The sequence below is a fragment of the Mirounga leonina genome, unplaced genomic scaffold (assembly GCF_011800145.1).
Source record: "Mirounga leonina isolate KUSES-001 unplaced genomic scaffold, KU_Mleo_1.0 Mir_114, whole genome shotgun sequence".
Taxonomy (NCBI): domain Eukaryota; kingdom Metazoa; phylum Chordata; class Mammalia; order Carnivora; family Phocidae; genus Mirounga; species Mirounga leonina.
In genome coordinates, this window is record NW_023270265.1 from 38,149,642 (window position 1) to 38,172,977 (window position 23,336).

At 42.3% G+C, this 23,336-nt stretch overlaps 1 protein-coding gene across 21 annotated transcripts in view; it reads right to left on the minus strand.

The window, feature by feature from the left end:
- ABLIM1 (actin binding LIM protein 1) overlaps nt 1-23,336 on the minus strand; it is a 293,183-nt gene that overhangs the window by 38,060 nt on the left and 231,787 nt on the right. For 20 of the 21 annotated variants that reach the window (XM_035029547.1, XM_035029693.1, XM_035029686.1 and 17 more), the window contains 5 exons: nt 19,525-19,612; nt 16,208-16,266; nt 4,457-4,534; nt 3,593-3,748; nt 245-280 (listed from right to left, as the gene is read on the minus strand). In XM_035029547.1, coding sequence (XP_034885438.1) covers nt 245-280; nt 3,593-3,748; nt 4,457-4,534; nt 16,208-16,266; nt 19,525-19,612 — 417 coding nt within the window. Of the gene's footprint in view, nt 1-244; nt 281-3,592; nt 3,749-4,456; nt 4,535-13,715; nt 13,800-16,207; nt 16,267-19,524; nt 19,613-23,336 lie in introns of all 21 variants that reach the window. The other variant, XM_035029703.1, reaches the window with a different exon arrangement.

Consider the following 23,336-nt stretch of genomic DNA (forward strand, 5'->3'; position numbering starts at 1 on the left):
AGGCACAGGCTCAGATTACTATATGGCTGTTTTTATCCCCAGTCTCATTGGAAAAAAACATTGACTACTGTGTCTTAGAGTCATCTCACATGTAAGGAGTCCTACATTCATCATAATTTTGCGTGCAGTTTTTTTTTTTGTTGCTGTTGTTTTGTTAAATGTCCTTCTTTAAAAACTCCTGTCTAGGAAAAGTCCAAGTCACTCCCAAATCCCACCCATTATAATGTTCAACAATGGCACTTACTTCTGCTGATGGAGTAGGAGACAAAGTCCTTGGAGACTAGAAGAATAAAAGAGAATTACAAGTCACAGTGGATATTGATTTGTTATCAGTTTAATTAGTTTATCAGAAGCCCCTGGAAATAGTATGCTGCATCCACATGCCCGCTCCCGTTGCCCATCCCCGTCTTCTGATTCGGTAAGTTGAAAGTGGGGCTCAGGCAGAAACATGACAACCAAGCTCCTGGGAGCCTGGCGCATGTCCTGGCCTAGGAACCGTGGGTTTTGAGAAATACGCTGTCATACTTTAGATGTTTAACTTAGACAAACTGGAACTATTTTTCCCTCTATGCTCAAACTATGCTCAGTTTACTACTATGAGTCACGGTGTCTACTGAAACACAGAATTTTATAAACATGGTTGTTGACTCAATTATCATCAGGGCAGTCACATAAAATCATTTGCTGCCTGACACAGGCCGGTGATGACCAGGTCTGTGGCATCCTGCCCTGGTGGGCTTGCCAACATCTCTACATTCACCTTCTGGCTTCCATCCTTCAGGGCACAAAGGCTTCCTTGGGGTCAATGAACAGATCAAACCCTCTCTCACCACAGGGCCTTTGCATTTGCTGTGCCCTCTGGCAGCAGTGCCTTTCACTCAGACACCTGCCGGGCTTTCTCCTCTTCTTCGGTGAGGTCTCCACTCACACGTGGTACACACAGTGCCTTCTGTGACCCTCCTATCTGAAGCAGCAACCCAGCCCCACAGGCTTTCTCCTTACTCTGCTTCATTTTTCCACTAGCACTATGCCCTGTAGAAGTGCATTATGTATCTGCTTATGGTCTGTCTCCCCCTTTCCACTGCAAGCTCCATGAGGGCAAGAACTCTGCTTCTTTACAGCTAAGTATTCCCAGGGACTAGAGCAGCTCCTGACACGTATGAGGTGCCCAACAAATATTTCCTAAATGAATGAATGAAATGTTTACAATTAAAATGCAAAAAGTGCTCAAATAGAAATGAAATGCAAACAAAGCATCCTGAAGGACACGGTGGATTTCTCAGCATCCCAGTTTGCCCCTCACCCCAAGGTCACAAGAAGCCGCTGGACTCTCTCGCACTGCAGATTCCTCAAGCCCCCTGGTCTCAGGGCAGCTGCGGACTATCTCTGGGGTAGGGGGTGGGGGGGATCTGGGTGAACACAGGCTCCTTGAAGGCAGGAGCCAGGCCTGACCCTGCTGACAGCCTCCGGATCCACCCTACTCATACTTTCTGAAGGCACAAATGGGGACACAGGACGTCAAGTTTATTCCTCCAGCGTTTCTAAATTGGCAATCTAGGGATTCTTTGGAAAAATAAGTTAATAAGTAAAGGAATAAATAATCAAATGGTGTGTCAAGTTTTCTAAGTTGCAAGATTCATGTGTTGGGGAAGAGATGGGGAACATGTCTGATTTCTGATCTGGGGGCATCCTTCCATCAGATTCCGTGATCCAAGAAACCCACAGGTCATCATTCCGGGTTATGACGGTAATGATGCTGAGCATTTCTGTGCCAGGGACTGTTCTAATCTAAATATTTCACTTAATCCTCACAGAAAACCTCTGAGGTGGATATTACTCTCTTGAGTTTACAGATAAGGAGACTGAAATACGTACTTTTCCCAAAGTTGTATGGTTAGTAAATATGAGTCTGACTCCAAACCCTGAAATGTTCAAAGCCTAAACTCTCGAGCGCTTGATGCTTTACTGCTCAAAACGGAGCCCCTGGGAAACAGACACCTACCCCCAAACCCAAAACACCATAAAACAACTCACCTCCCCCTTGCTTGTATGACTTAAATATTAGCAAATTCTCGTGCACTTGTTCCAGGCCCAGGCGCTGTGCACCCTGTTCAGGAACTGTCCTTTTTCCTTTATTCCCTATGCAACTCTCCAGGCAGGGCCCCGTGGCAACTCCACAACCCAGGATCAACCCGCCTTTGAACGGCTGCAGATGCAGTTGCATGCATACGACCACTAGGGGGCACTACATGAAAATGGATATCACTTCCTGTCCAATGGGCTATTTCAATGCAGAGCTATGCTCTGGCATAAAACCCAAATTGAAAAATGAGTAAATAAAAAGAACAACATATATTACAATTATGAATACATATAAGTATAATTATAAAACATATCAAATGTACATGTATTATTGAGAACAAATTGAACAGAATCACCATGTTTTCATGGCTTTTCTTCATCTAAGATCTCAAAGCCCTGTGTGGATGTGTTAGGTAGCGTACAGTCTGTTTTAACCTTGGACTGAACAGCTAGTTACAGTCCAGTACTCGGGTAACATCTCTCTGACTGGACTCAAATCAGTCTGTAGAGGACTCTAATTTTAAAAATAAAAGGGGAAAAATTTAGAGTGAGTTCAACAGGCCAGAGGAAAGAGACCAGAGCCCACGCCACCCAGGTAGGGAACCCCCAACCCTGGAAAGGGATAGGGAGGACCCCAAGGGGCTGAGAGGCTATGCTCCAGCCTCCGGACCATTAATGTTGGGGGAGCATTAATAAGCCCCAAGAGCCCCAAGAGCACAGGGAGTGACCACAAAAGCAGCCGTCATTTGCCGAACATTTACCAGGAGTCTGACTCTCTAACTGCTTTAATAGATTAGCTTATACAGCTTTGCTTTAATAGATAATAAATGATCTAGATATTCTATAGATATTAACCTTTAACAGATGGTTTATTTAATCCTTACTAACATCCTGTGAGGTAGATTCTGTCATCCTGTGATACAGATGAAGAAAACAGGGTCAGAATGGTTGCCACATGGCCAAAGTCATACAAGCAGCACGTGGAGTCCCCAGGTCGAGCCCAGGTAATTCGATTCCAGAACCCTAGCTCACATCACTGTGCCACACCGTGGTCTTGATCTCTCTGCTGATTCTGTCCTTGCACATTCTATCGTAAGATGCTGCACACAGCAGCTGTCCTAATTGAGGGTATATGTTCTCTTCCTCATGATCCCCATGACTATACTTCAGCCAGTCCCTCACTCCCTCTGCCCAGCTCACAGAATCTCCCCTGACAACTTTGACTTCCTTCCCAGTATATCCACTCTGCTATCCCACCACCTGGTACCAGCACTCATTCATGCTTCCCCGTTGTTTTCTCTGGTTGCTCTTTTCTCCCACCCCTCTGTAACCTCCCGAGGCCAGGGATGGTGTGATAGGTTTCTGATACCTCAAAGCACCTGTCATGGAAGCCTGCAAATAGAAGGGAATCAAAAGGACCCTCTGACTTATTTTGATTCCAATCAGCCATGCTTATACATGTGATGAAAGAGAAGTTGTTGTATAATGCACAGCTTCTAGAACGTATTACCTCTCCCAGGCTCTGCCTCTCCTGTTTGTCATCATAGCCTGAAGTGTAGAAAGGCTCATAGGTAATAAGATCTGGACGTTCAATATCATAAATTGCCTTGACCTTGGGAATGGCTGCTAAATCCTTATAATCCAGGATTTCGTTGTCCACTTTTGCCTGGCAAGGTTAAACAGAAAGCAAAATTACTCTCATTAGTCTCATCTCTTTGGGGAACTATTTTTAGTACATTTCATGTTCTGCTTGAAAGGTGAAGACCTTAAAAAGAAACAAAAACCAAAACATTTTGCTCAGTTTTAAAACCAAAAGCATTTTGCTTTAGGAAGTTGCCTATTTATACCATGTATTAATCAAGTTGTTTTTTAAAAAAAAGTCATCAAAAACTTAGGAAAAAGTCTGTGTAGAATAAACCAAGTAGAAAAGCCTGTAAACCTTCAGGATAATTTTCCTACATTTATTACAGAGATGGAGAAGCTCAAACAGATGGTCAAAAAGAAGAACTGCATATTTGGTAAATTAAATATTTAAATATCTTTGTGGTAGAATTTAAGAATACTCAGTATCAGCATTATGAAATGTATAATTAATCCCCATGTATCTATATCCAAGTTAGCCACAGCAATTTTTAAAGTCCTTCATGGTATTCCTGCATTTTATAGGTCATTGACATCGATGGTCACATTTGTGTATAAATGTAATTACCCAAAGGAAAACATGATTGAGAAGGCTGATCTTCAACAATGAAAACTGGATCTCATAAAGAAATAGAAATAATTTCGAATTAGTCTATTTAGGATTACCCACCCCACATGACAGTCTGCTACTTTACCTGTCCCGGAAGGGTCTTTTCCGGAAATAAATACTTACATAGATAGTATGACCTGGGGAACCAGGGATACTGGAGCCTGGTCTAGAATAAATGCTTTCAGAGGAAGTCCTGGTAGGCTGTAAAATAAACAGTGCCTTGTAAGATTTCAGACCATGGCTTCAGAATCAAGACTGGCCTGAGTCCTTAGCATTTACTAAAAACTAAGCTGGTTAAAAAAAGATTTGTGACTTTTCTGAGTAAGGGAAAATATAACCTAGACAGAAAGGTAAAGGAGAACCAGCTGTGCAATCAGCCTTGAAAATGCATTTGGGGACTTTTCACCTTCTCCTCCTTGTCCCCTCCAAGACCTTCTTGCTCTGCCTTCATGCACATTTCCCTCCACCTCTGTTGCCACAATCCCAGCCCCAGTCTCCAGCTCCGCTCATCTGGACTATTGCAATGACCTTGCCTGAGGGTTTCCTACTTCTATTCTTGCCCTCTTCAAATCCACGTGATGCCCAGTGACCAGAGAGATTTTTTTTTTTTAAAGATTTTACTTATTTATTTGAGAGAGAGTGAGAGAGCATGAGTGGGGGAGGAACAGAGGGAGAGGGACAAGCAGAGTCTGCACTGAGTGCAGAGCCCGACGCAGGGCTCGATCCCAGGACCCTGAGATCATGACCTGAACCAAAATCAAGAGTCAGACCCCTACCCAACTGAGCCACCCAGGTGCCTCCACAGAGATTTTTTAAGAACAGAATTTGGTCACTACTCTGCTTCTGGCTTCAGCGACCACTTCATATCACAACTCCCAGCGCCTCAGGGTTTTGATCCGGCTCTCCTCTCCCACCCTCTCAGTTCCCACCATCATTCATGGAACATGGCGCACGTCCCTGCTTCAGGGTTCTTATCCTCGCTGTTCCCTCTGCCTGAAATGCTCCAGTCCTCGATTTTACTTGATTTTTTTTTCTTCCTCCAGTTTTGGCTTTAAATATCATGTCCTCAAAGAAGCCCTTCCTGACCTTTCAATCCAGAATGGCTACCCTTATTTTCTGTCCAAGTCATTCTTAGTTTTCCTTCATGAATAAAATTTATAATTCCATGTGTATTGGGTTTTTTGTTTTTTTGCTTTTTTTTGCATCCTATCTCCCTCATTAACTTCAGTTACCATCTCTGCCCTCACAGGATTTATTTTTTCACCACTGTGTATGCCCGCTGTTTTCCACAGGTATGTAGAAGGCATAAATCTTTGTTCAGGGAATGAGCTAGGATTTATTATTTGTAAACACTCAGTTTGTGGATACCTGGCTCGTGTTAATTACGAGACGTGAGCCTAACCACACAGAGAGTCACTGCAGTAAGGTTAGCAGTCAGCCGCTGGGAAAGATAAAAGAAACTGGACTTTATAATATATGCTTAGAGGACCCTGAGAGTGAGTGGTGGTGGGAGCAGTGGGAGGGTTAATTGCCTCCCACTCTGCCTGGCACATTCTGGAAAGCTCTGTCAAGAAAACCAAAGGCCTAATCTTGAAAGACTTGCTCCCCTCTGTACAGATACTTCTTGGAGAGGAGAATGTGTAGTTCTAGGTTAGGAATTGGATCTTTCCTCTTCAGTACTTTTTCTACTGATATTTGGCATCTTGATTGTGACTATAACAGAGACAAAGAACCTCCTAAAAATCAGGATGTTGCATCACTATGTATTCACATGTGAAAATACTGAGAGCGAACCCACCTGACCAATTCAAGTCAGACAGCAATTAGACTCACTCTAACAGGGAATTCACTGGAATTCAATGTATGGTTCTTGTGTCTTTGAGATACCAGGGGGGAGGGGGCTGGAGAAGTCACACTGTGCACAGTGGAGGGGTGGCAGGCTCGTCGCTTCTGGTCCCCCTCCCCAACACCTGCCACATACAAGTACTTTCTTCCTAGACTTAAATTTCCAATCACGTGCGTATCTCAGTATGAGAAAATTCTAAATTCTGAGTCGACTGGGAAAGGAAGGATTCACATAATGATGCTACTCAAAAAGTCCAATTCCTTGATTTGTGTCCCAATCAAAATACAGAAGTGACACAACCAAAGTGTGGTCCTCCTTTAAAAAGAGACGCCACCTGCTAATAAAATGGAGCCAGTATGCCTCTCCGTGGGGTAACGATTAACTACAGGTAGTCCTTCGGCCTCAAGTGGCCAGGAGCGAATACGTGCCAACCCAGGATCAAAATGCAACCTGGTAAGTAACAACACAAGAATATGAGTGGCAGCTAACGCTGGTCATCTGTTTACTATGCAGCCCAAGCTCTTAGCCCCTGCACTAGACTCTCCTCCATATTGTAAGGTACACATGACCATTCCTCTCTCATCAACATAGCTATGGGACAGATGAGGTGAAAATAGGAGAAAAAATTTGAGATCAACTAGCAGGAGGGAATGTTCTTGGCTCCACGAGAAGCCTGCAGTGGCTCCGTGTTGGGGTGGGGTAGGAGAGGGGCGGATGCAAGATAGACGTCTTCGGGTACTGGTGTTGCTATGACAAAGCCCTGTTCGCATTAACAAGCAGCTAGGACGTTGTGTGAAGAGCCAGAGAACACACTGAGCCTTGGGGTCTCTCCCATGTCCCTCATCCTATTTTCGCCCAATACAGGTCAGAGATACTTTCTGCCTTCCCTGTAACGATGCGCCTGGGGATGCCTCTGAAGTAGTCTGGTCCCTTGTGTGCTATGCACGCAGATCGGAATGCAGCTGCCGAGCCACGTGAACACATGCCCGGGATGGGGTCTGTAACACTCTCTTCCAGGGCTGAGGAACTAGACGGAAGGAAAAGGTCCCTGGGCTGAACCAGCCTGTTTCCATTCAGGCTCTCTCTACCTTCTTTCTTCACCACATGGGAGGATCTGTGAGTTCTGCAGGCTTCCTCTGAAGTATTCAGCTGGTTCATGTACAGCATGACTATGGCAGAGCTAACGTCGTTAAGAGTTATCGGACAATCTGAAATCTTGTCAAGTCCCGTTTCGTTCTTCAAGGTGTTCAAATCTGAACCATCTCCATTTTGCATATACCGGCCCCAGGTTATCTGATTCTAGAATAAATATTTTGCATTTTTGTAGTCAGACTGTGTTCAAAGTCAAATCAGCTGGTCACAAATCTGACGGTGCTCTGGCTCTCGTGTAGAAACCAGTCTGCCGTGAGCATCTTCAGACCATTCAGCACCGGAAATGCTCAAGATTATCTCTTGGAGATTCAGAAGTTGCTCTTTGCTTCACTGCATTTACTGTGGCTTGCTTTTGCTTCATTCCGATCTCCTTACTTAAAATCTACTTCCATAGGCATCTTGCTTATGGGTTGAGTTACATCCTTGCTTAGTTTCTTACAATGGCCCTTCTTTGTCCTGTTTTCCTGTCTAAAATGAAATAATGGGATAAAACACACGACTCTGTGTAGTAAAATAGAGGGGGGTTAGAAGGCTGGATTTGGAGTCAAGTGATTTAAGTTCAAATCCTGGCTCTCCTAGTTGTGTGACATTCTATGAGTTTTTCTTTTTCTTTCCTTTCTCGTTTTCTCTCTCTCTTTTTCTTTTGACTTCCTTGAGTTTCAACTTCTCATTTCTAGAATGGAGCAAAGGGTACTAACACCTAGTTCATAGGGACAAAGGAAACAACACCTATAAAGCTTCAAGTACCTTGCCTCGAACAGGGTGCGTACCCATTTTCAGCATTCTCCAGACATCGGACCTTGGACTGGATTTCTTCATCTTTTAACCTCACACAGTGAAGGAGACTACGGTCTCTATTTTGCTCTTCATGACAGAAGAGTCCTTTCAAATGTGAGCTCCATGGACGAGATGTCTGTAGAGCTCTCTGCACTTGTGTGCCTTCCCATAAGAACTCAGATACGTGAGGTCATTTATCACAGTCCACGGGGCAGCAGTCAGATTGCCTAATGCCCTTCCCCTTTTCGAGAGCTCTATGGAGTGATTGTGTATCCGCCCGAGATGGTGACTTCCTGTGCAGGTCTTAGCTTTACTGATTTATGCCCTTCCCATGCCGGATGGCAAAGACCTTGCACAGGCCTCTCTTATCTCCCGGAAGGGTTCCTCGTGCGCTGCCTCTTCACCCATGCTCAAGCTCAAACAGCGCACACGGATCGCTTGCTTTTCTGCCACAATCCCAAGGGCTCCCAAAGTGTATGTGCTCAACCGGCGGAGGTTAGAGGTCCCTCCTTCACGAAGATAATAAGATTACTTTTTAAAACTCAACTATCAGTTTGGGTATTTTAATCTTAAATATTTGGAATTTTACGTTTCAATTCGAAATATCTAGAATTCTAAAAATGTTGAATTTTAAATGAACAACTTTACTATTAAAAGAAATCCTTTTGTTCTTCCGGCTGTATCTCCCCTCCCCCCATTAATAAACTGGCCGAGGGTCTCTGATGGCCAAGACGCTTCAAAAGGCACACAGCTGTCTTCCAATATAGCAGCTCAAATCCACTCCAGTTGAAACTCATTTAACCTGAAAAGCAACAACTCACTGCCGTGCCTTCCCTCTTTCAAATCCCACTGACTGTTTCTTCTTTACATGAACTTAACTCTGGTGTCACCCTGCTGGGCTAGAACAAAGTTTTACAGATGATCCACATTTCCACAGATGATCCTTACATGCAATTATTTAACCTACATTACTATTTCAACTCATTCTCCTATCTGACCCAGGAGTTACTGAGTTCAATAACCCAATGGGTCAGCAGCCTTTGTGAGCCTCTATGAGAGTTATGATGGACAAAATTACTCTCTTGCTTATACAGCTGACCCTTGAGCAATGCCAAGATTAGGAGCATTGACCCACTGTGCAGTGGGAAAGCCAAATATAACTTTTGACTCCCCCCAAAACTTAATTACCAATACCCTACAGTTGAACTGGAAGCCTTACTGATAATAACAGTTGGATAACACATATTTTGTATGTTATATGTATTACACACTACATTCTTAAAAGAAAGTAAGTTAGAGAAAAGAAATGTAATTAAGAAAATCCTAAGGAAGAGAAAATATATTTATAGTACTGCAGTGTATTTATGAAAAAAAAAAAAAAAGTGTATGAGTTGGACCCACCAGTTCAAACCCATGCTGTTCAAGGGTCAACTGTACTATAAATGAAGATAATTTCTAGTATTTATCCTCAAAGGTATGCCCACTTCCACAGAGAAAGGAAACAGGATCTGTTATTAAAACAGATGCAATTTACTTATTTTCCTCGAAACACCTTTTCCCTCACGCCTTGTGGAAAAACCCAACTTGAAAGCACAGCTGGAAAATTCAGTTCTATTTTTTAGTGCCATTTTTGGCAAAAAAAAAAAAGAAAAAAAAAAGGCAGGGTGAGGGTGGAGAAGGCACAGTAGATACAGAAAGGATTATAGACTGGCTGTGATCTCTCAAAGTATTTTGCTAATACAATTAGGCAAAGAATCTAATCCTTATTTTGGCGACAGGAGGAAAGGGAGCTTCACGAAGAACCTTCTATTGCATGCGGTTGTCCTCGCTCACTCTCTCATCGAGGGGTCCCTGTGACCTACATTTACTTCCCCAGCACACGTTCATGTACCCACCTTTGATTTCAAAAAGGTTTTTTATTTTTCTCAAAAGAAAAGAAAAAATCAGCAAGGAGAAGTCTCACTGAAGACAAGTAGTTTGTTTCAAGAAGGAAGAGAAAAAATGGCATTTGATACCTTACAGTAGCCGCTTGAAAATACAGGTCTCTTTGTTTTCTGCATGAAATCTTTTGAAAAGTCCTCTACCTTACAGCTGAGCTTTCCTCTATGCCCTGACTTGGTCCATCTGTCCTCCCATTCAGAAGGCACAGTCACAAAGTGAGAATTACACTGAAGACATCTTTTTATGCTTCCACATAGCACTCATCCTTCTTCAGATACTATTAAAACACTTACCAGAGCTCTGCCTGGTGAATAAGCAGAGAAAGAACATTTTCCATTTACTTTCATTATGGGCCACCGTGCACATGGGGTCCCTTCTTGGCCGGAGAGCACTCTGCTGCCCCCGCCCTCCCCCCCTCAGCAGAGGCAGGGGTATGACAACTACCCATCTAATTTGCATTCCTCCAAAGCCACGCTCTACAAAGGGAGAGAAACTGCAAGCAACTGGCAACCAGATGGGAAAGAGCTGATGAACCCCCAGGAGACAACTGCCCATATAAGGCGATTGGCACCTTATAGGAAGTGCTGCTGGGATTGACAGTACCTGCCTTGGGTTTTTGTTGAAGTTCACTAGACAAGGTGGTGATAATAGCTGGAGAAGAAGGAATACTTTTACAATCTGCATACATCGCATGTTCACTGCTAAGCCAAGAAAGGGTGAAATTAATTCCTTTGGAGCAAGGGCTTTTATGTTTCAGAGGAAGCAGGAGGGGCTCACCGGCACACCGTCCCTTCTCTGGAGAGTTTCACAAATGCCATTGGCCTTTACTATGGCTAAGAGCCTCAATGTCTTTCCAGTATAAATATTAACCCCTATACATCCTAATGAATCATAAAAACACACCAAAAAGAATAAAATATTCAAATAAAATGAAAGCCTAGAATAAACCATATGTATTGTAGTGGTGTTAATAAAACAATAACATTATCTCCTTGTTCGAGACATATATAAAACCTCTAATTAGCTCCTAAAAAATATACACACGGTGTATGTTTGGCATATTATAGGTTTGCAAATGCATACGTTATAATAGTGAATGTTAGTTTCAAAAGAAAAAAAATCTCATGCCCATTTTGTATGGCAGTCCGTTCATGCTTTAGTCTCCAAAGGCACATGAGAGAAGCTCCTTTTTAGAATATAGCAAGTGATCCACTGTGGATTATAAAAACTTGGTCCTGGGAATATCATCTGCTTTGTCTATGATGAATTGTAGCAGAAATTACAGATGTTCAGTACTGAGTTTTACCTCCAGACACTATTCATATAAAACTTTTCCAAGCAAGTAAAACTGAGTATGTTTTTCTTAGATAATTCTACTTCATCATTTTCTTTTACCTGTATCTCAGCCTGAGGAAAAAAGGAGCAAACTGCAGAATATAAATAATAAACGACCTTCCTCCTATCAATTTCCTCCATGACAAAACCAGGGCTTACTTCTGGGGCACAGAGGGCTGAATGTTCCTGCAAGGAGTACAGTTGGTTTACCTAATAACTAAAAGGGTTTGATATTATCTGGTGAAATGAGCGGCTGGTGTAAGGCGTCTAAAAGATCAACATATCTGTGTGACTTGAGAATTGCCTTGGCGGTTCCAGGCTTCTTAAAAGTTCTGGTGAGCTATTCCTCAATGGCCAATGCGTGAAGGGAGACCTTGTCAAATGGCCTGTTTCTCTGCCAGGTCCCAAGCTGTTTACAACTTTCTGTGATGGAGCTGAAGCTGACTTCATTGATATCTACAGCTAGATAATGGGAATCAGATGTCCCTTTTGAACCAGAATAGGAAGAGAGTGGTTATTAAAAACAGAGCTCTCTCTCCTCTAACCCACCACTACCTAAGAGGCTCCCCATCTTTTAAACTTAAGGGTCTGGACCAAACCAAAGAATCTCACACTTGATGACGGTATTTTTGTTTAAGTCATGAAAATGCATCAGTTGGTTATAGCCTCAGGCTAACAAAAGAGAACACTATTTGAGTTATAAAGTATACTTTTGGAAAAAGGACCCCAAAATTATGAAAAAGCAACTTCTTGCCAAATAGAGGTCCTAATTCTGAGCAACACTCATTTGCAGCGGGGACCATCTTCGGCTGTTCCCCTGGATTCATGAGACTGTAACTTCACTGCATGTGAAAACTCCGTCACTGGAGCTGAATGAGCTTTAGGACAGAATGAAGATCATAATGACAAATACACGTTGGGAGTGTAACCCATATCGTGGACCAACACAACGCACCCAAGGCCTGGAATCAGCAATTAAGCCTTGCTGCTGATGCCTGGGGAGCGCCGTGGGCTGACCTCATCCTACAGATGAAGAACCTTAGGGGGTTGACGTCTATAAATGTATATACCTCTAACTCTCTTCCAAACCATTTAAAGAAAGAAGGTAAAGTTTTAATAAAAGTACACTCAGCAACTGTCGTCAGCCTCGGCGCTGTCCTAGCAGGCACAGATAAAAGGTGTACACACAGAGCCCAGACTAAAGTGTTATGTTGTAATCTTGAATTGTGAGCAGGGCTAAAAAAATGGGTTTCCTCTGGGCCGAGACAGGGCTGTGGAAAGTTATCAACGGATTCTCAGAGACCCCTGAATAAGATCAAGTATGCTCCAGGAGCACCATCTCCTGCTTCATTGCTCCTCTTCATTGCTGGCTGAGCCCTCTCCTGGCTTCTGGACAGTCCCACAGGTCATGCTGCTTGCTCTCTTTCTCAAACACATCAGACTTAGCCAGTATGCAGTGCTCCCCTCCTGTCTTCCTAAGTTTCCCTGTGGTGTAGTGGAAAGAGCACGAGTTACGAACTCAGCGACCTGGCTTCCAATCTTCACTCCTCCGCTTACCGGTGGGCTAACTCTGGGGAAATTACTTAACTCTGATGGGTCTCAGTCTCTCCACCTGTAAAATGGGAGCAAGGACAGCTACCTCACAGGGATTCTTAGGGAGAGCACGTGACAGGATATTTAAATTCCCTGGCCTCTGCAAAGTAGGTGCCTGGTCCCTCTCAGTTCCTTTCTCACTTCCCTATTGCTTTCTTGAGCCGAACTACTCCCTCCCCAAGCACTGGGTTCCCCTGGCTCTGTGCTGCTCCTTGCCAGCCCCACCCCTTTCTTGTCATCTACACGTGTGCTCGTCTCAACCAACCTCCACAATTCAACTCAAAGTCCACTTTCCCCAGGAAGTGCCCTTGAGATCCTTTCTCTCACCTGATGTTCCCAGATCTATGATATGTTTCTACACCATTTTACAAATTATTTATCTATTATTTATCTGTCTTCCCTGCTAGTCTAGGTCTAGAGCATCCAGCCTAGCACTCACTGTACCTGGGTGCCTGGCAATATTTGTTTAACGAACAAATGTGTAAATACAGGACCAAAAGGGGAGCTTCTAATGTGCTCACTTGAACGATGGTAACGCTTTAGCCAGTACTCTCAATGAAAACGATACTCAGAAAACAGCCAGAATCAGAACGTGAGAGGCACTCTGTGGGGTGAGAAAAAGCATCTGCCTCTGCAGAAGCCAGAAGTTATGTGGGAAAAGCAGCACAGAGAGAACAAGCGACAGAAGCCTGGGGCCAGGACAGCGGCTGGAAGCCTCAGCCTAGACACAGCGCCAACCTGCAGAGACGGAGACCGTCCTGTGCGTCGAACCAGACTTTTGGGATAAAAGAAATCGGATGAAGAACGATGCGTGTTTGACAGCTGCCATAAAACATGAGAAAAGGGAAGAATGAACAAAGAAATATCTTCAGTTTAGAAACGCTATACAAAAAAAACCCACCAAAACCTTTGGGAAAATGAATTTGAGAGTAACTGTCAAGGGGCATCGCTTTAAAGTTGTGTGTGTATGTGGTTGAGGGCCCATGTGTAAAAGCATATTTACTGGTCTTCAAGTTACAGTTTATTTACCTACATTCTAACACCCCATGATTCCCTTCCATTTATTTCAGCTTAGACATTTTTATATATGAAGAGTAAGAAGCCAGTGAAGCCACTGAGAGATGTCCTTAAGAATCTATCATTATAAATGGCCTGTGAGTTCTTAAATACCAAGAATGTGGATTACTCAGTGGGGTTGCACAAAGATTCTTAAAACATTTTCATTTTGCTATGGTAACTGCACTGATGTGATACCCTGTGAAAGGCTTGGAAATCTTGGCTCAATGTCTATGATCTGTAGACACACCCTTAAGACAGAACAACATTTATTCCCTTATTCAAAAACCGATTCCCCTTTAAACCCCACCAACGTCAGCATATATCCCACTCAGGGCACACTGGAACCTCTTCCCCTCTGGTGTGCATCCTACACACTACTGGGCTTCCCAAAGGTGAGCAAGCTGAGGGTTGGCCTGACCTCCCAAGTGGTTGAATGTTGGCTTTAGGAGAAAAGTTTTGGAATTTTCTGGAAAACTTTACTAAAGGAAGAAAAACTAACAGCTCTTCTTGGCCAGAAAGAGTAGAAGTATTTCACTAGTTGTTTTCACAAGTTTATCCAGATAGTTCTATTAAGATGCAATCAAGAGTGGTTTTTTTTTTCTTTCTTTTTTAAATATCATTTTAGACACACTATCTGCAAACTCAAGCAATCCTTACAGAGAAAAGGCACACATTCCACGCAGTCTGGTCTCATTAGCATTCTTCTCCTCATCTCCCAAAAGACTTCATCAGGGATGAAGTGAAAATGATTATTCAAAAAACTGATAGCAACACTGTAGAGACAGTATAAACCACTAGCTACTTGGGTGGTTTCTGGGCAGCATCCCCAAGCTATGCTATGAATTTTACATTCTTATGATAAAAGTGACAACTGCTATCTTTAATGTTCTAGGATTTTATAAAGATAACCCATTTCCAAAGCATCCATAGTTCCTCAAAAATCTCAGACTCTGGTGCCCAACATGGGTGACAGTTCCAGTGTGCACCTGCCTGGCGGATGGACTTGAGGGTTATACACACATGCTCAAGCTGAAACTGTTATTCTGAAATGGAGACCAAAACCATCCTGATATTGGTGGACAAATTCCTTTTCAGTTTGTTTTATTTTTACTCCATTATTCTGAGAAATAGGCGTTTTTTTTCTTTCCCATAAGAGTATGATGCCAATGGGGTTACAATGCACAGCTGCTTATACCTACTGATGGCAGTTTAAGAAGATCTGATATCACACTCTAGAGTTTGGCTTCCAAAATAAATTCAGGCCATTCTTTTCCCTGAGATGCCAAGTGGAACACAGTCAAACTATAGTTTTTCCAAGGATACCACTAAGTCAGCTAACCCGAGAGACTGGGATCGTGTGGACTGGGATCCGGTGTGATTATTGCTCAGAAAATATTTCACAGTCCAAGGGAAAAACTAGGGGCATCTGAATAGGATACAGATTATGATACTGACTTATAAGCGTGTACCGCTCTTTGCTTCTGAAACACACAAAATAGTGTCATCTGGAGGTGTTGTCAGGACTGAATAAGACCGGAGAAGGTTTTAGAAGTGAGAGGTGAAGAGGGTCTATCCTTTTACCCAAATGCTTAATGTTCAAGGACAGTTACTGAAACATTTTGATGTTACCTAAGAGTTAAGTTACCAGGATGCTTATTCACATTGACACTTCTGGGCTCATCATTGTTTTCCCTAAAGGTTTTATCTGACAAACCATCAGCTTCTGGAGACAGAGGCTACTCAGTGAATTTGGACTTAAGAGGTGAGTAAAATGTACCATGGATGCAGAGTTTGGGTCGGGGTGGTACATTATGGACTAAGTACAAAAACGTCTGGTGAGGTCACCAGATGTTGGACCTAGAACTTGATGAATCATTTTTTCCCATCTGTGTGGTTTGACTGTTCCCTTGAATGCTTTCCTATGAACCTGCTAGTGAAGCAAGGCTTACTTTCTCCAACACAAGCATTGGAAGCACTAACCACAATCGGTTTAACATTCGAGGGAAGGGAACCTCCTTCCCTGGCCAAATGGGCTTTCAACTTGATCTGCTCTTAAGAAAAAAAAGAAAGTCATGAAAAAGTAATTTCCCCAAAACTCCAGCCCTGAGAATTAGTGGCGAGGGCACAGCCAGCCAGCAAATGCACCTGGCATCACAGCTCTGTTTCCTTACCCGCAGCTTTTCCTCAGTCTTGGTAGATTGCTTACAGTCGGGATGCCAAACGGTGGAACCTGGAAAGACACAATACCCACAAAGAGTTAAAGGAAATGGAAAGAAGCCAGAACTTCTGAGAACATTTCATATCCTTCTCTCTCTATCAGGGGGGAGTGTTAGAGCCCAAGTGAATTATGGGCCCAAGTGAATTATGACAGCTCTAATCTCCAGGTGAGTTTTCCTCATTCAGTCTGAGCTTGCTCTAGAAAGGTCACAATTCTAGACCACAGATACCACTAACGGGCGCAAGAGTGTTGTGACGCAAGAGATGTTTAGTTCTTGACTGAGTGTTGTTGCTGTTGTTTTGGACCATATTATCCTTTAAAAGTCATGTCTGTGTGCTTACTATAGGCTGTATTTAATTTAAATAGAAGGCATAAACCATGTTTACAGAACATCAAAACAACCAAGCAATTTATATAAGGGAAATAGAGTCAAACCCAATAGTCTATATCCAGAAGCAAAACTCACTGAATTTTTTGTTGATCCAATTACACACAGTCATCTACAAAGATATGGAAAACCAAGCCAACTAGTAGAAAGGTCGAAAGTTATGTTACAAATGCAGAAGTTTTCTTTAACTGTTAGCCTTTTAATTAACAAAACAAAACAAAAAATCTCCACTCTCAAATGAGTGAAATTACTACTTAAGTGTCATTTTCTGTCCCTGAGTCAATGCCTCACCTTCTCTGAATATGAAGCCCTTCCCTGGAATGGTGCCCGCATCACAGAACTAAGCAAAACACTTAAATCCCACAGAAAGCTCTTGTAAGAATCCAAGCCCACTGATATGATTTTGTATGCCTAGATATATATGTCATTTATACAGTTGTGGGTCAGACCTGTATGTAAGTCCTATGTTCACATAAGGACACGTTCAAATATGGTTATGGGCAGAAGAACCGAAGGAGCACTAGATAAGACTTTAGCAAATAAAGTTACTAAGTTGAAAGCAGCAAGTAAGTGATATAAATTTAATAAGTCTCGGTATGAACATCAGACTTCCCACACATCACTGTTAAATCTTTATCTCTTCAAGCAACCATCTGTGTGTACTTAAAAAGTCACCAAATTAAAGTAACTCTTGAATTATTTTATACTACTGAGCTAAAATAGCTAAAATAATATTCATGACAAGGATAATACCTTTTATATCAGAATAATACTTTAATCCCTATTTAACAATCCTTCCTATCTTGCTTCACCCAGAGCCAAAAAAAAGAAAAAAAGAAAAAAAAAGGGAAAATGGAACAAACAAACCAGACAGACACATACTCTTTTCAGCGTTAGCATTTACTCTGAGGCTGGCTACAAAGCACAGGAAATCCTCTTAATGTGGAGAGCCAAGGGTCAGGGGTGGGCCCAGGAGCAGCATTCGCTGCGAAGGTTCGAGTGGGAGCCCTTGGCCAGATCACGGGGTTTGCACGCAGTGTCACACTGTTCTCCAGAGGTCAGACACACAAGGACTGCGACTCGGGGAGAGTACCAGATGCTGAGGAAGATGAACTACTCATTCTTCAAGGATGTGTCGAGAGGGCAGGCAAAGAGCGCCAAGGCCCAACTCCAGAAGACATTTACAACAATCCCCGGAATTCTGAGGATAGCCCTTCTTAACGGATAGGTGTTTATTTGTAGTATGAATGCGCTGTTATTTGCGCACAGCTTGAAATCACTCTCTATTCAGGTTCCAGAACCATGTGAACGTGCAGAGCTGCACCCAGAGCCTTTGAGTCTCAGTTCCTAGCGGACGCGGTGTTGACACGCGCCCTTGTGTCTGGTTTTGAGTGCTATGATCGACACACTAAAATCTAAAACAAAGCCTGGAGACCAAATAGAGAATAAATCCGCTCCATGCTGAAAATGCAAAGTGACACCTGCCTATGGCTACGGAGATTCACAGCCTGCCCTCGGAGAAATGTGTCATATAAAGTCCACATGAGACCATGGGTTTGGGGGCCTGTCATTTCCCTTTATTGGGCCCTTTAAAATTCAGTGACTTTTTTCATCAGAATTTTCCAGAGTGATCATGAAAACTAAGGGATATTTGGGTTGTCATTTTCTCATATAGCTAGCATTTTTCAGAGAAGAGTAGATAAGGCTTTGCTTTAATATTCAAGAATCATTTCCGTAGACTTTTTTTCGTTGTATAAAAACTAAACAGAGAGCAAAGCAAACCATTCATTAAAATACACATAGTGTTAAGTGCAGAGAGACAAAGAAACGAATGCAAAGGCAGATGAGACCTGGTTATTACCAAACTGAATGAGCACCAGCTCCCGGGGTTCTCGCTAATTTTACTGATAAGCCCTTGTCGATTTAATGACTCTTTCTCCAGCTAAAAATAGTAAAATGTTTGTGCAGATGGTGTTGTTTGGAAGAGAATCCTCCCCTAAGCTTCTTGCTGAGAAATTTCAGCATTTTAGGGGAGATAAAAACTAGTCATGGTTACACACTGAGAAAATTTCTCAAAATGATTTTCAATTAGAAAAAATCTGGGGGCACCTGAGTGGCTCAGTCAGTTAAGCATCCAGCTCTTGATTTCGGCTTAGGTCATGATCTCAGCATTGTGAGATCGAGCCCCCAGTTGGGCATGGAGCCTGCTTAAGATTCTCTCCCTCTGCCCCTCCCCCCACCACCCCCCAAAATATGATGGCCCTCTGGTAATGAATACTTCTTCGCCACCAAAAACTTCTCCATTTCTCTTTCAGGGACTCTGGGTATGTTCTCTCTCACTCTCTCGCTGCCTCTCTTTCAATATGAGAGCAACATCATCTTAATGGGATGAAATACATCTATGATGCAATTCACCAACTATGAGGTTTTCTTCTTCCTGAAATCCTACATAAGAGCAGGTTGGAGGCATTAAAAAATCCTTCTCGCAGGATAGTGAAAGGAGCAAAGACAAAGCAGCATCTAGAAATGCTTTTTCTCTTTTGTCTTGTTTCCCAGACCTCCTGGGGAAGGTTGGGAGGAAGTGTTGCTAATTTTCACTCTTGCCTCACCTCCATAGGACCAAACATCAAATCCTATTCGTTAATTCCAGAAGCAACACATTCCTTTGTTAAACACACTCAGGGGCTCACGGCTGGCATGTCAACTGCTTGGCTGATTAATACTAACTGATGAGGTAACTTCCGGCCACATTCATTTTGGATCTGGGAAGCTTTGTAGCTAATGAAATGCCTCCTTCTCTGAAAACAAACAAACAGACAAACAAAGCAAGGTTTTCTTTCCCCAGGCGGAAAGAACTTACTGAATTCTTGAGTCCATCTTACCTTGAAGATACATTTCCTCTCCTTCTGTGAACATCTGATTGCATCTGCTGCATCGTGCACAGCTGGGGTGGTAATGTTTGTCACCTGCCTGCAAGAGAAGAGGTAGGGACTACTTAGTTTATACCTTGTCACAGCTCCCAGCCTCTTTTCTGGACATGGGGATTTGGAGGCAAAGAGAAACAGCTGAGGCAGGAAAAATAATTGTCCCATTGACCTAACCTCCTATACCAACAGCCCTGGAAGCGGAAGCTGACCCCATGAGAACTGGAAGGGGCTCAAAGACCAGCTACTGATGCCTGGATGATAGGGCGGCCTCGCTTCTTGGGGTTTCTGGCGTCCATCTCTCTCTTGGCCTGGTCGCTCTTGGATGGATGCTAGTTACACACCATGTGCCTGAGATGAGTCCACTCCATCTCCAAAAAACCCCACCCCCAAAACATTAACATCCAAATTGATGTGGAGACTCATACTGGTTTGTACTAAAGTAATAAAAAGAAAGGATTCTCATATTTAGCAGGCTCTTGTTTTCTTAGCTAAACTGTCTAAAAATAATAAAATCTATCTAGCTTACATCAAGACGGGAAAAGCCGTAGTAAAGGACATAATCCACAGCTTTCATCTTAGGAGGACCCCAAATTCTCTTCTATGTTGCTTATAACAGTCTTTTGCCAGTGTCTTATGTTGTTTTCTGAAGACGGCATTTTACTGAGGTGGCCCTGCATTATTCATGAGCATTTCACATTCCTAAATATGACAGATGTCACCACAGCAGGTGTTGACTTCCCCTAAGCAAAATGTCACTGGACACAGGATAATTCTCTAGACAGGTGCCAAGTCACATTAGAGTCATGCTCCAAATGTACGCCTGACAAAATGAGATCTTTTCGTTTATAGCTTAGCAAAAAATCTTCACCACCTAAAAATTATCAAATATACTCTGCAATGAAATCATTTTATTAACCAAGTGTGAAATAGTTCTTTTGCATGAACCACGTGCAAGGCAGTGCTGAGAGCCCAGAGTTAGAAGTAGCTGCCCCCTGTGCTTGCATGAAATCTCAACAGGAAATCAGAGGTCAGGTAGTGATTCCTTTCTCACACCCTCCAGTAGAAACTACAAAAGCCACTTAGCAACCAGAGTGGGAGATGGTGGTTGGTTACTCAAGACAATCAAGTGGAAAAAAATTTACTTCAAAATAGAAGCCAGGAATGAAATCTGTTGAATGGTGCCGATCAGAAAACTCTAGAAGCGGTGCTCTTGTTTTGGTTCACACACTATTATTCAATTATTTTTTTTCCAGGGGATGAAGGAAGCATAGGGAATGTCACACAAAGTAGCTCCTTCCCTTAGGCCATCCAGAGCCAAATGTGAGTGAAAGGAGAAAGAGAAAAGTCACAGTAAGTTCTAAACCACTGTAGTTCAGCTGGGATGCTAATGCTGAGAGTTCCCAGCCAGTTAGGACAATTCTGGATTCTCAAGGAAAATGTAAGTGAAAGAATTAAGGCACCTTGACAGGAAGTTTGTGTAGTCTACAGTGAAAAGCACACTCCTCAGTAACCTGGGAGAAGGAAGATAGATCTTCAAACTGATACAGTGTATCTGTCGTATTTAGTGGTGCAATATTAGGCGCATTCTCAACAAAGATAGCACCAAGACAATGACTTACACGTTCACCAAAGTGTTTCTACATTGTTTTAGTCCTAGCCAATGTGATAAGGCAAGAAGAAATAAAAATGCAGGTCACTAATGAAAGAGTTCAAATAGCTAGATAAAAAATAAACACACAAAACCCCATAGCTTTCTCACTGACTAGCAATACAAATTCAGTCAGTGTAATGGGAAAACAGGACTCCATTTCTAATAGCAACAAACAAACCCTTCAATGCAAGATCTACATAAAGAAAACTATAGAATTTAACCGATGGACATAAAAGGCTAACAGACATATAATATTTCTGGATGAGGAAACTAAATATTTAAAGATGTCAATTTATCTAAAATGAACCTATTAATGCAATGCATTCTCAGTCACAATACTCATAGGGGTTTCATCTACAGATCTTGACAACCTGATTCTGTAAGTTCATATGGAAGAAAAAAATGCACAAAATAGGGGCACCTGGGTGGCTCAGACGTTAAGCATTTGCCTTCGGCTCAGGTCATGATCCCAGTGTCATGTGGTCGAGCCCTGCATCGGGCTCCCTGCTCCGCGGGAAGCCTGCTTCTCCCTCTCCCACTCCCCCTGCTTGTGTTCCTGCTCTCACTATCTCTCTCTGTCAAATAAATAAATAAAATCTTTTTTTAAAAAATGCACAAAATAAAAGACTTTTTTTTTTTTTTTTTTAAAAAGAGCATCAACGAAGGGGGATTTTCCATTCCTGACATAACAAGTTATTCTAAGGGGCGCCTGGGTGCCTCAGTCCTTGAGTTTCTGCCTTCAGCTCAGATCATGATCTCAGGCTCCTGGGATCAAGCCCCGCATAAGGCTCTCTGCCCAGCGGGAAGCCAGCTTCTCCCTCTCCCATTCCCCCTGCTTGTGTTCCCTCTCTCATTGTGTCTGGCAAATAAATAAATAAAATCTTTGAAAAAGAAGTTATCCTAAGGCTCAAATAATTAAAGTTCTTCAATACTGGTCCAGGAATAGAAAATAAATCCGTGAAACAGATAACTCAGAAAAGCCAGTTGCACAGCTCTACACAAGATAATTTAGTCTACGATAAAGGTGGCATTCCCAATGAGTTGCAAAATGGATTATTCCACTAATGGTGAGAACAATGGATTCTCCACTTAGAGAGAGGTAAAACTAGATTCTTAATTCTTAACCTACAAAAAAAGAATTCTAGAGAGTTACAGAGCTAAATATAGAAACAAAAATGTAGAAATATTAGATGAATACATAGGAGATAATTTAGTGTACTTGGGGGTAGGAATGTTTTCCTAAACAAGGCAAAATCTAGAAACAATAAAGACAAATAATGACTGTGCACACACATAAAAGTGTCTAGACGTAAAAAAGTTAAAGGAAGAGTAGCAGAGAAAAAATACTTGCCATGCATGTCATACAAAAGACTATTATCCAGAATATATAAAGAGTATCTCTAATAAAAAATAAGTAGGAACATGGGCAAAAAGCAATTTCCAGAGGACATGTAGAAGACCCCCAAAATAAAGAATTAGCTCAACTCCACCAGGAATCAGGGAAACCCAATTTAGAAAAAAAAATGTTTTTCTTCACCAAACTGGCAAAGAGAAGACTGATGTAAGGAAAAAGGCATTCTCACACACTGTTGGTGAGCAAAATTCTTTTCGGAAGGCAGCTTTGGCAATATTTATTCAAATTTAATATGCACATACTCTGATGCATGATACCACTGCTAGAAAGCTATCTTACAGAAACTCTCAAAGCTGTGCTTAAGAGTGTACGTATTAAGGATCTTCAACATTATTTATAACAGCAAAGAACAACAGAAAGCAACCTAAATAACCTAAATAAGAAAGTAGTTAAATAAAATATTGAATCATATGTAGCCATTAAAGGAATGAAATAAACTTACATGGAAAGAGTTTAAATTAATGCTGCCAAGAGAAAAAATCATGCAGAAAAACAACGCCTATAATGTAGTCCCATAGTACTAGCTGACAGTGTGGAGACACTGAGGTAAGTCTGACTGGATTCAAATCCAGTTTCAGCATGATGCAGTCTTGTGAAGGTGGCAGGCTCTCTGAACATACAGCACTCCCCTGCTGTAACTACCTCACAGGACGTGATTAGGGTGAGTGATCATATGATTTTTTTTTTCAAAGATTTTATTCC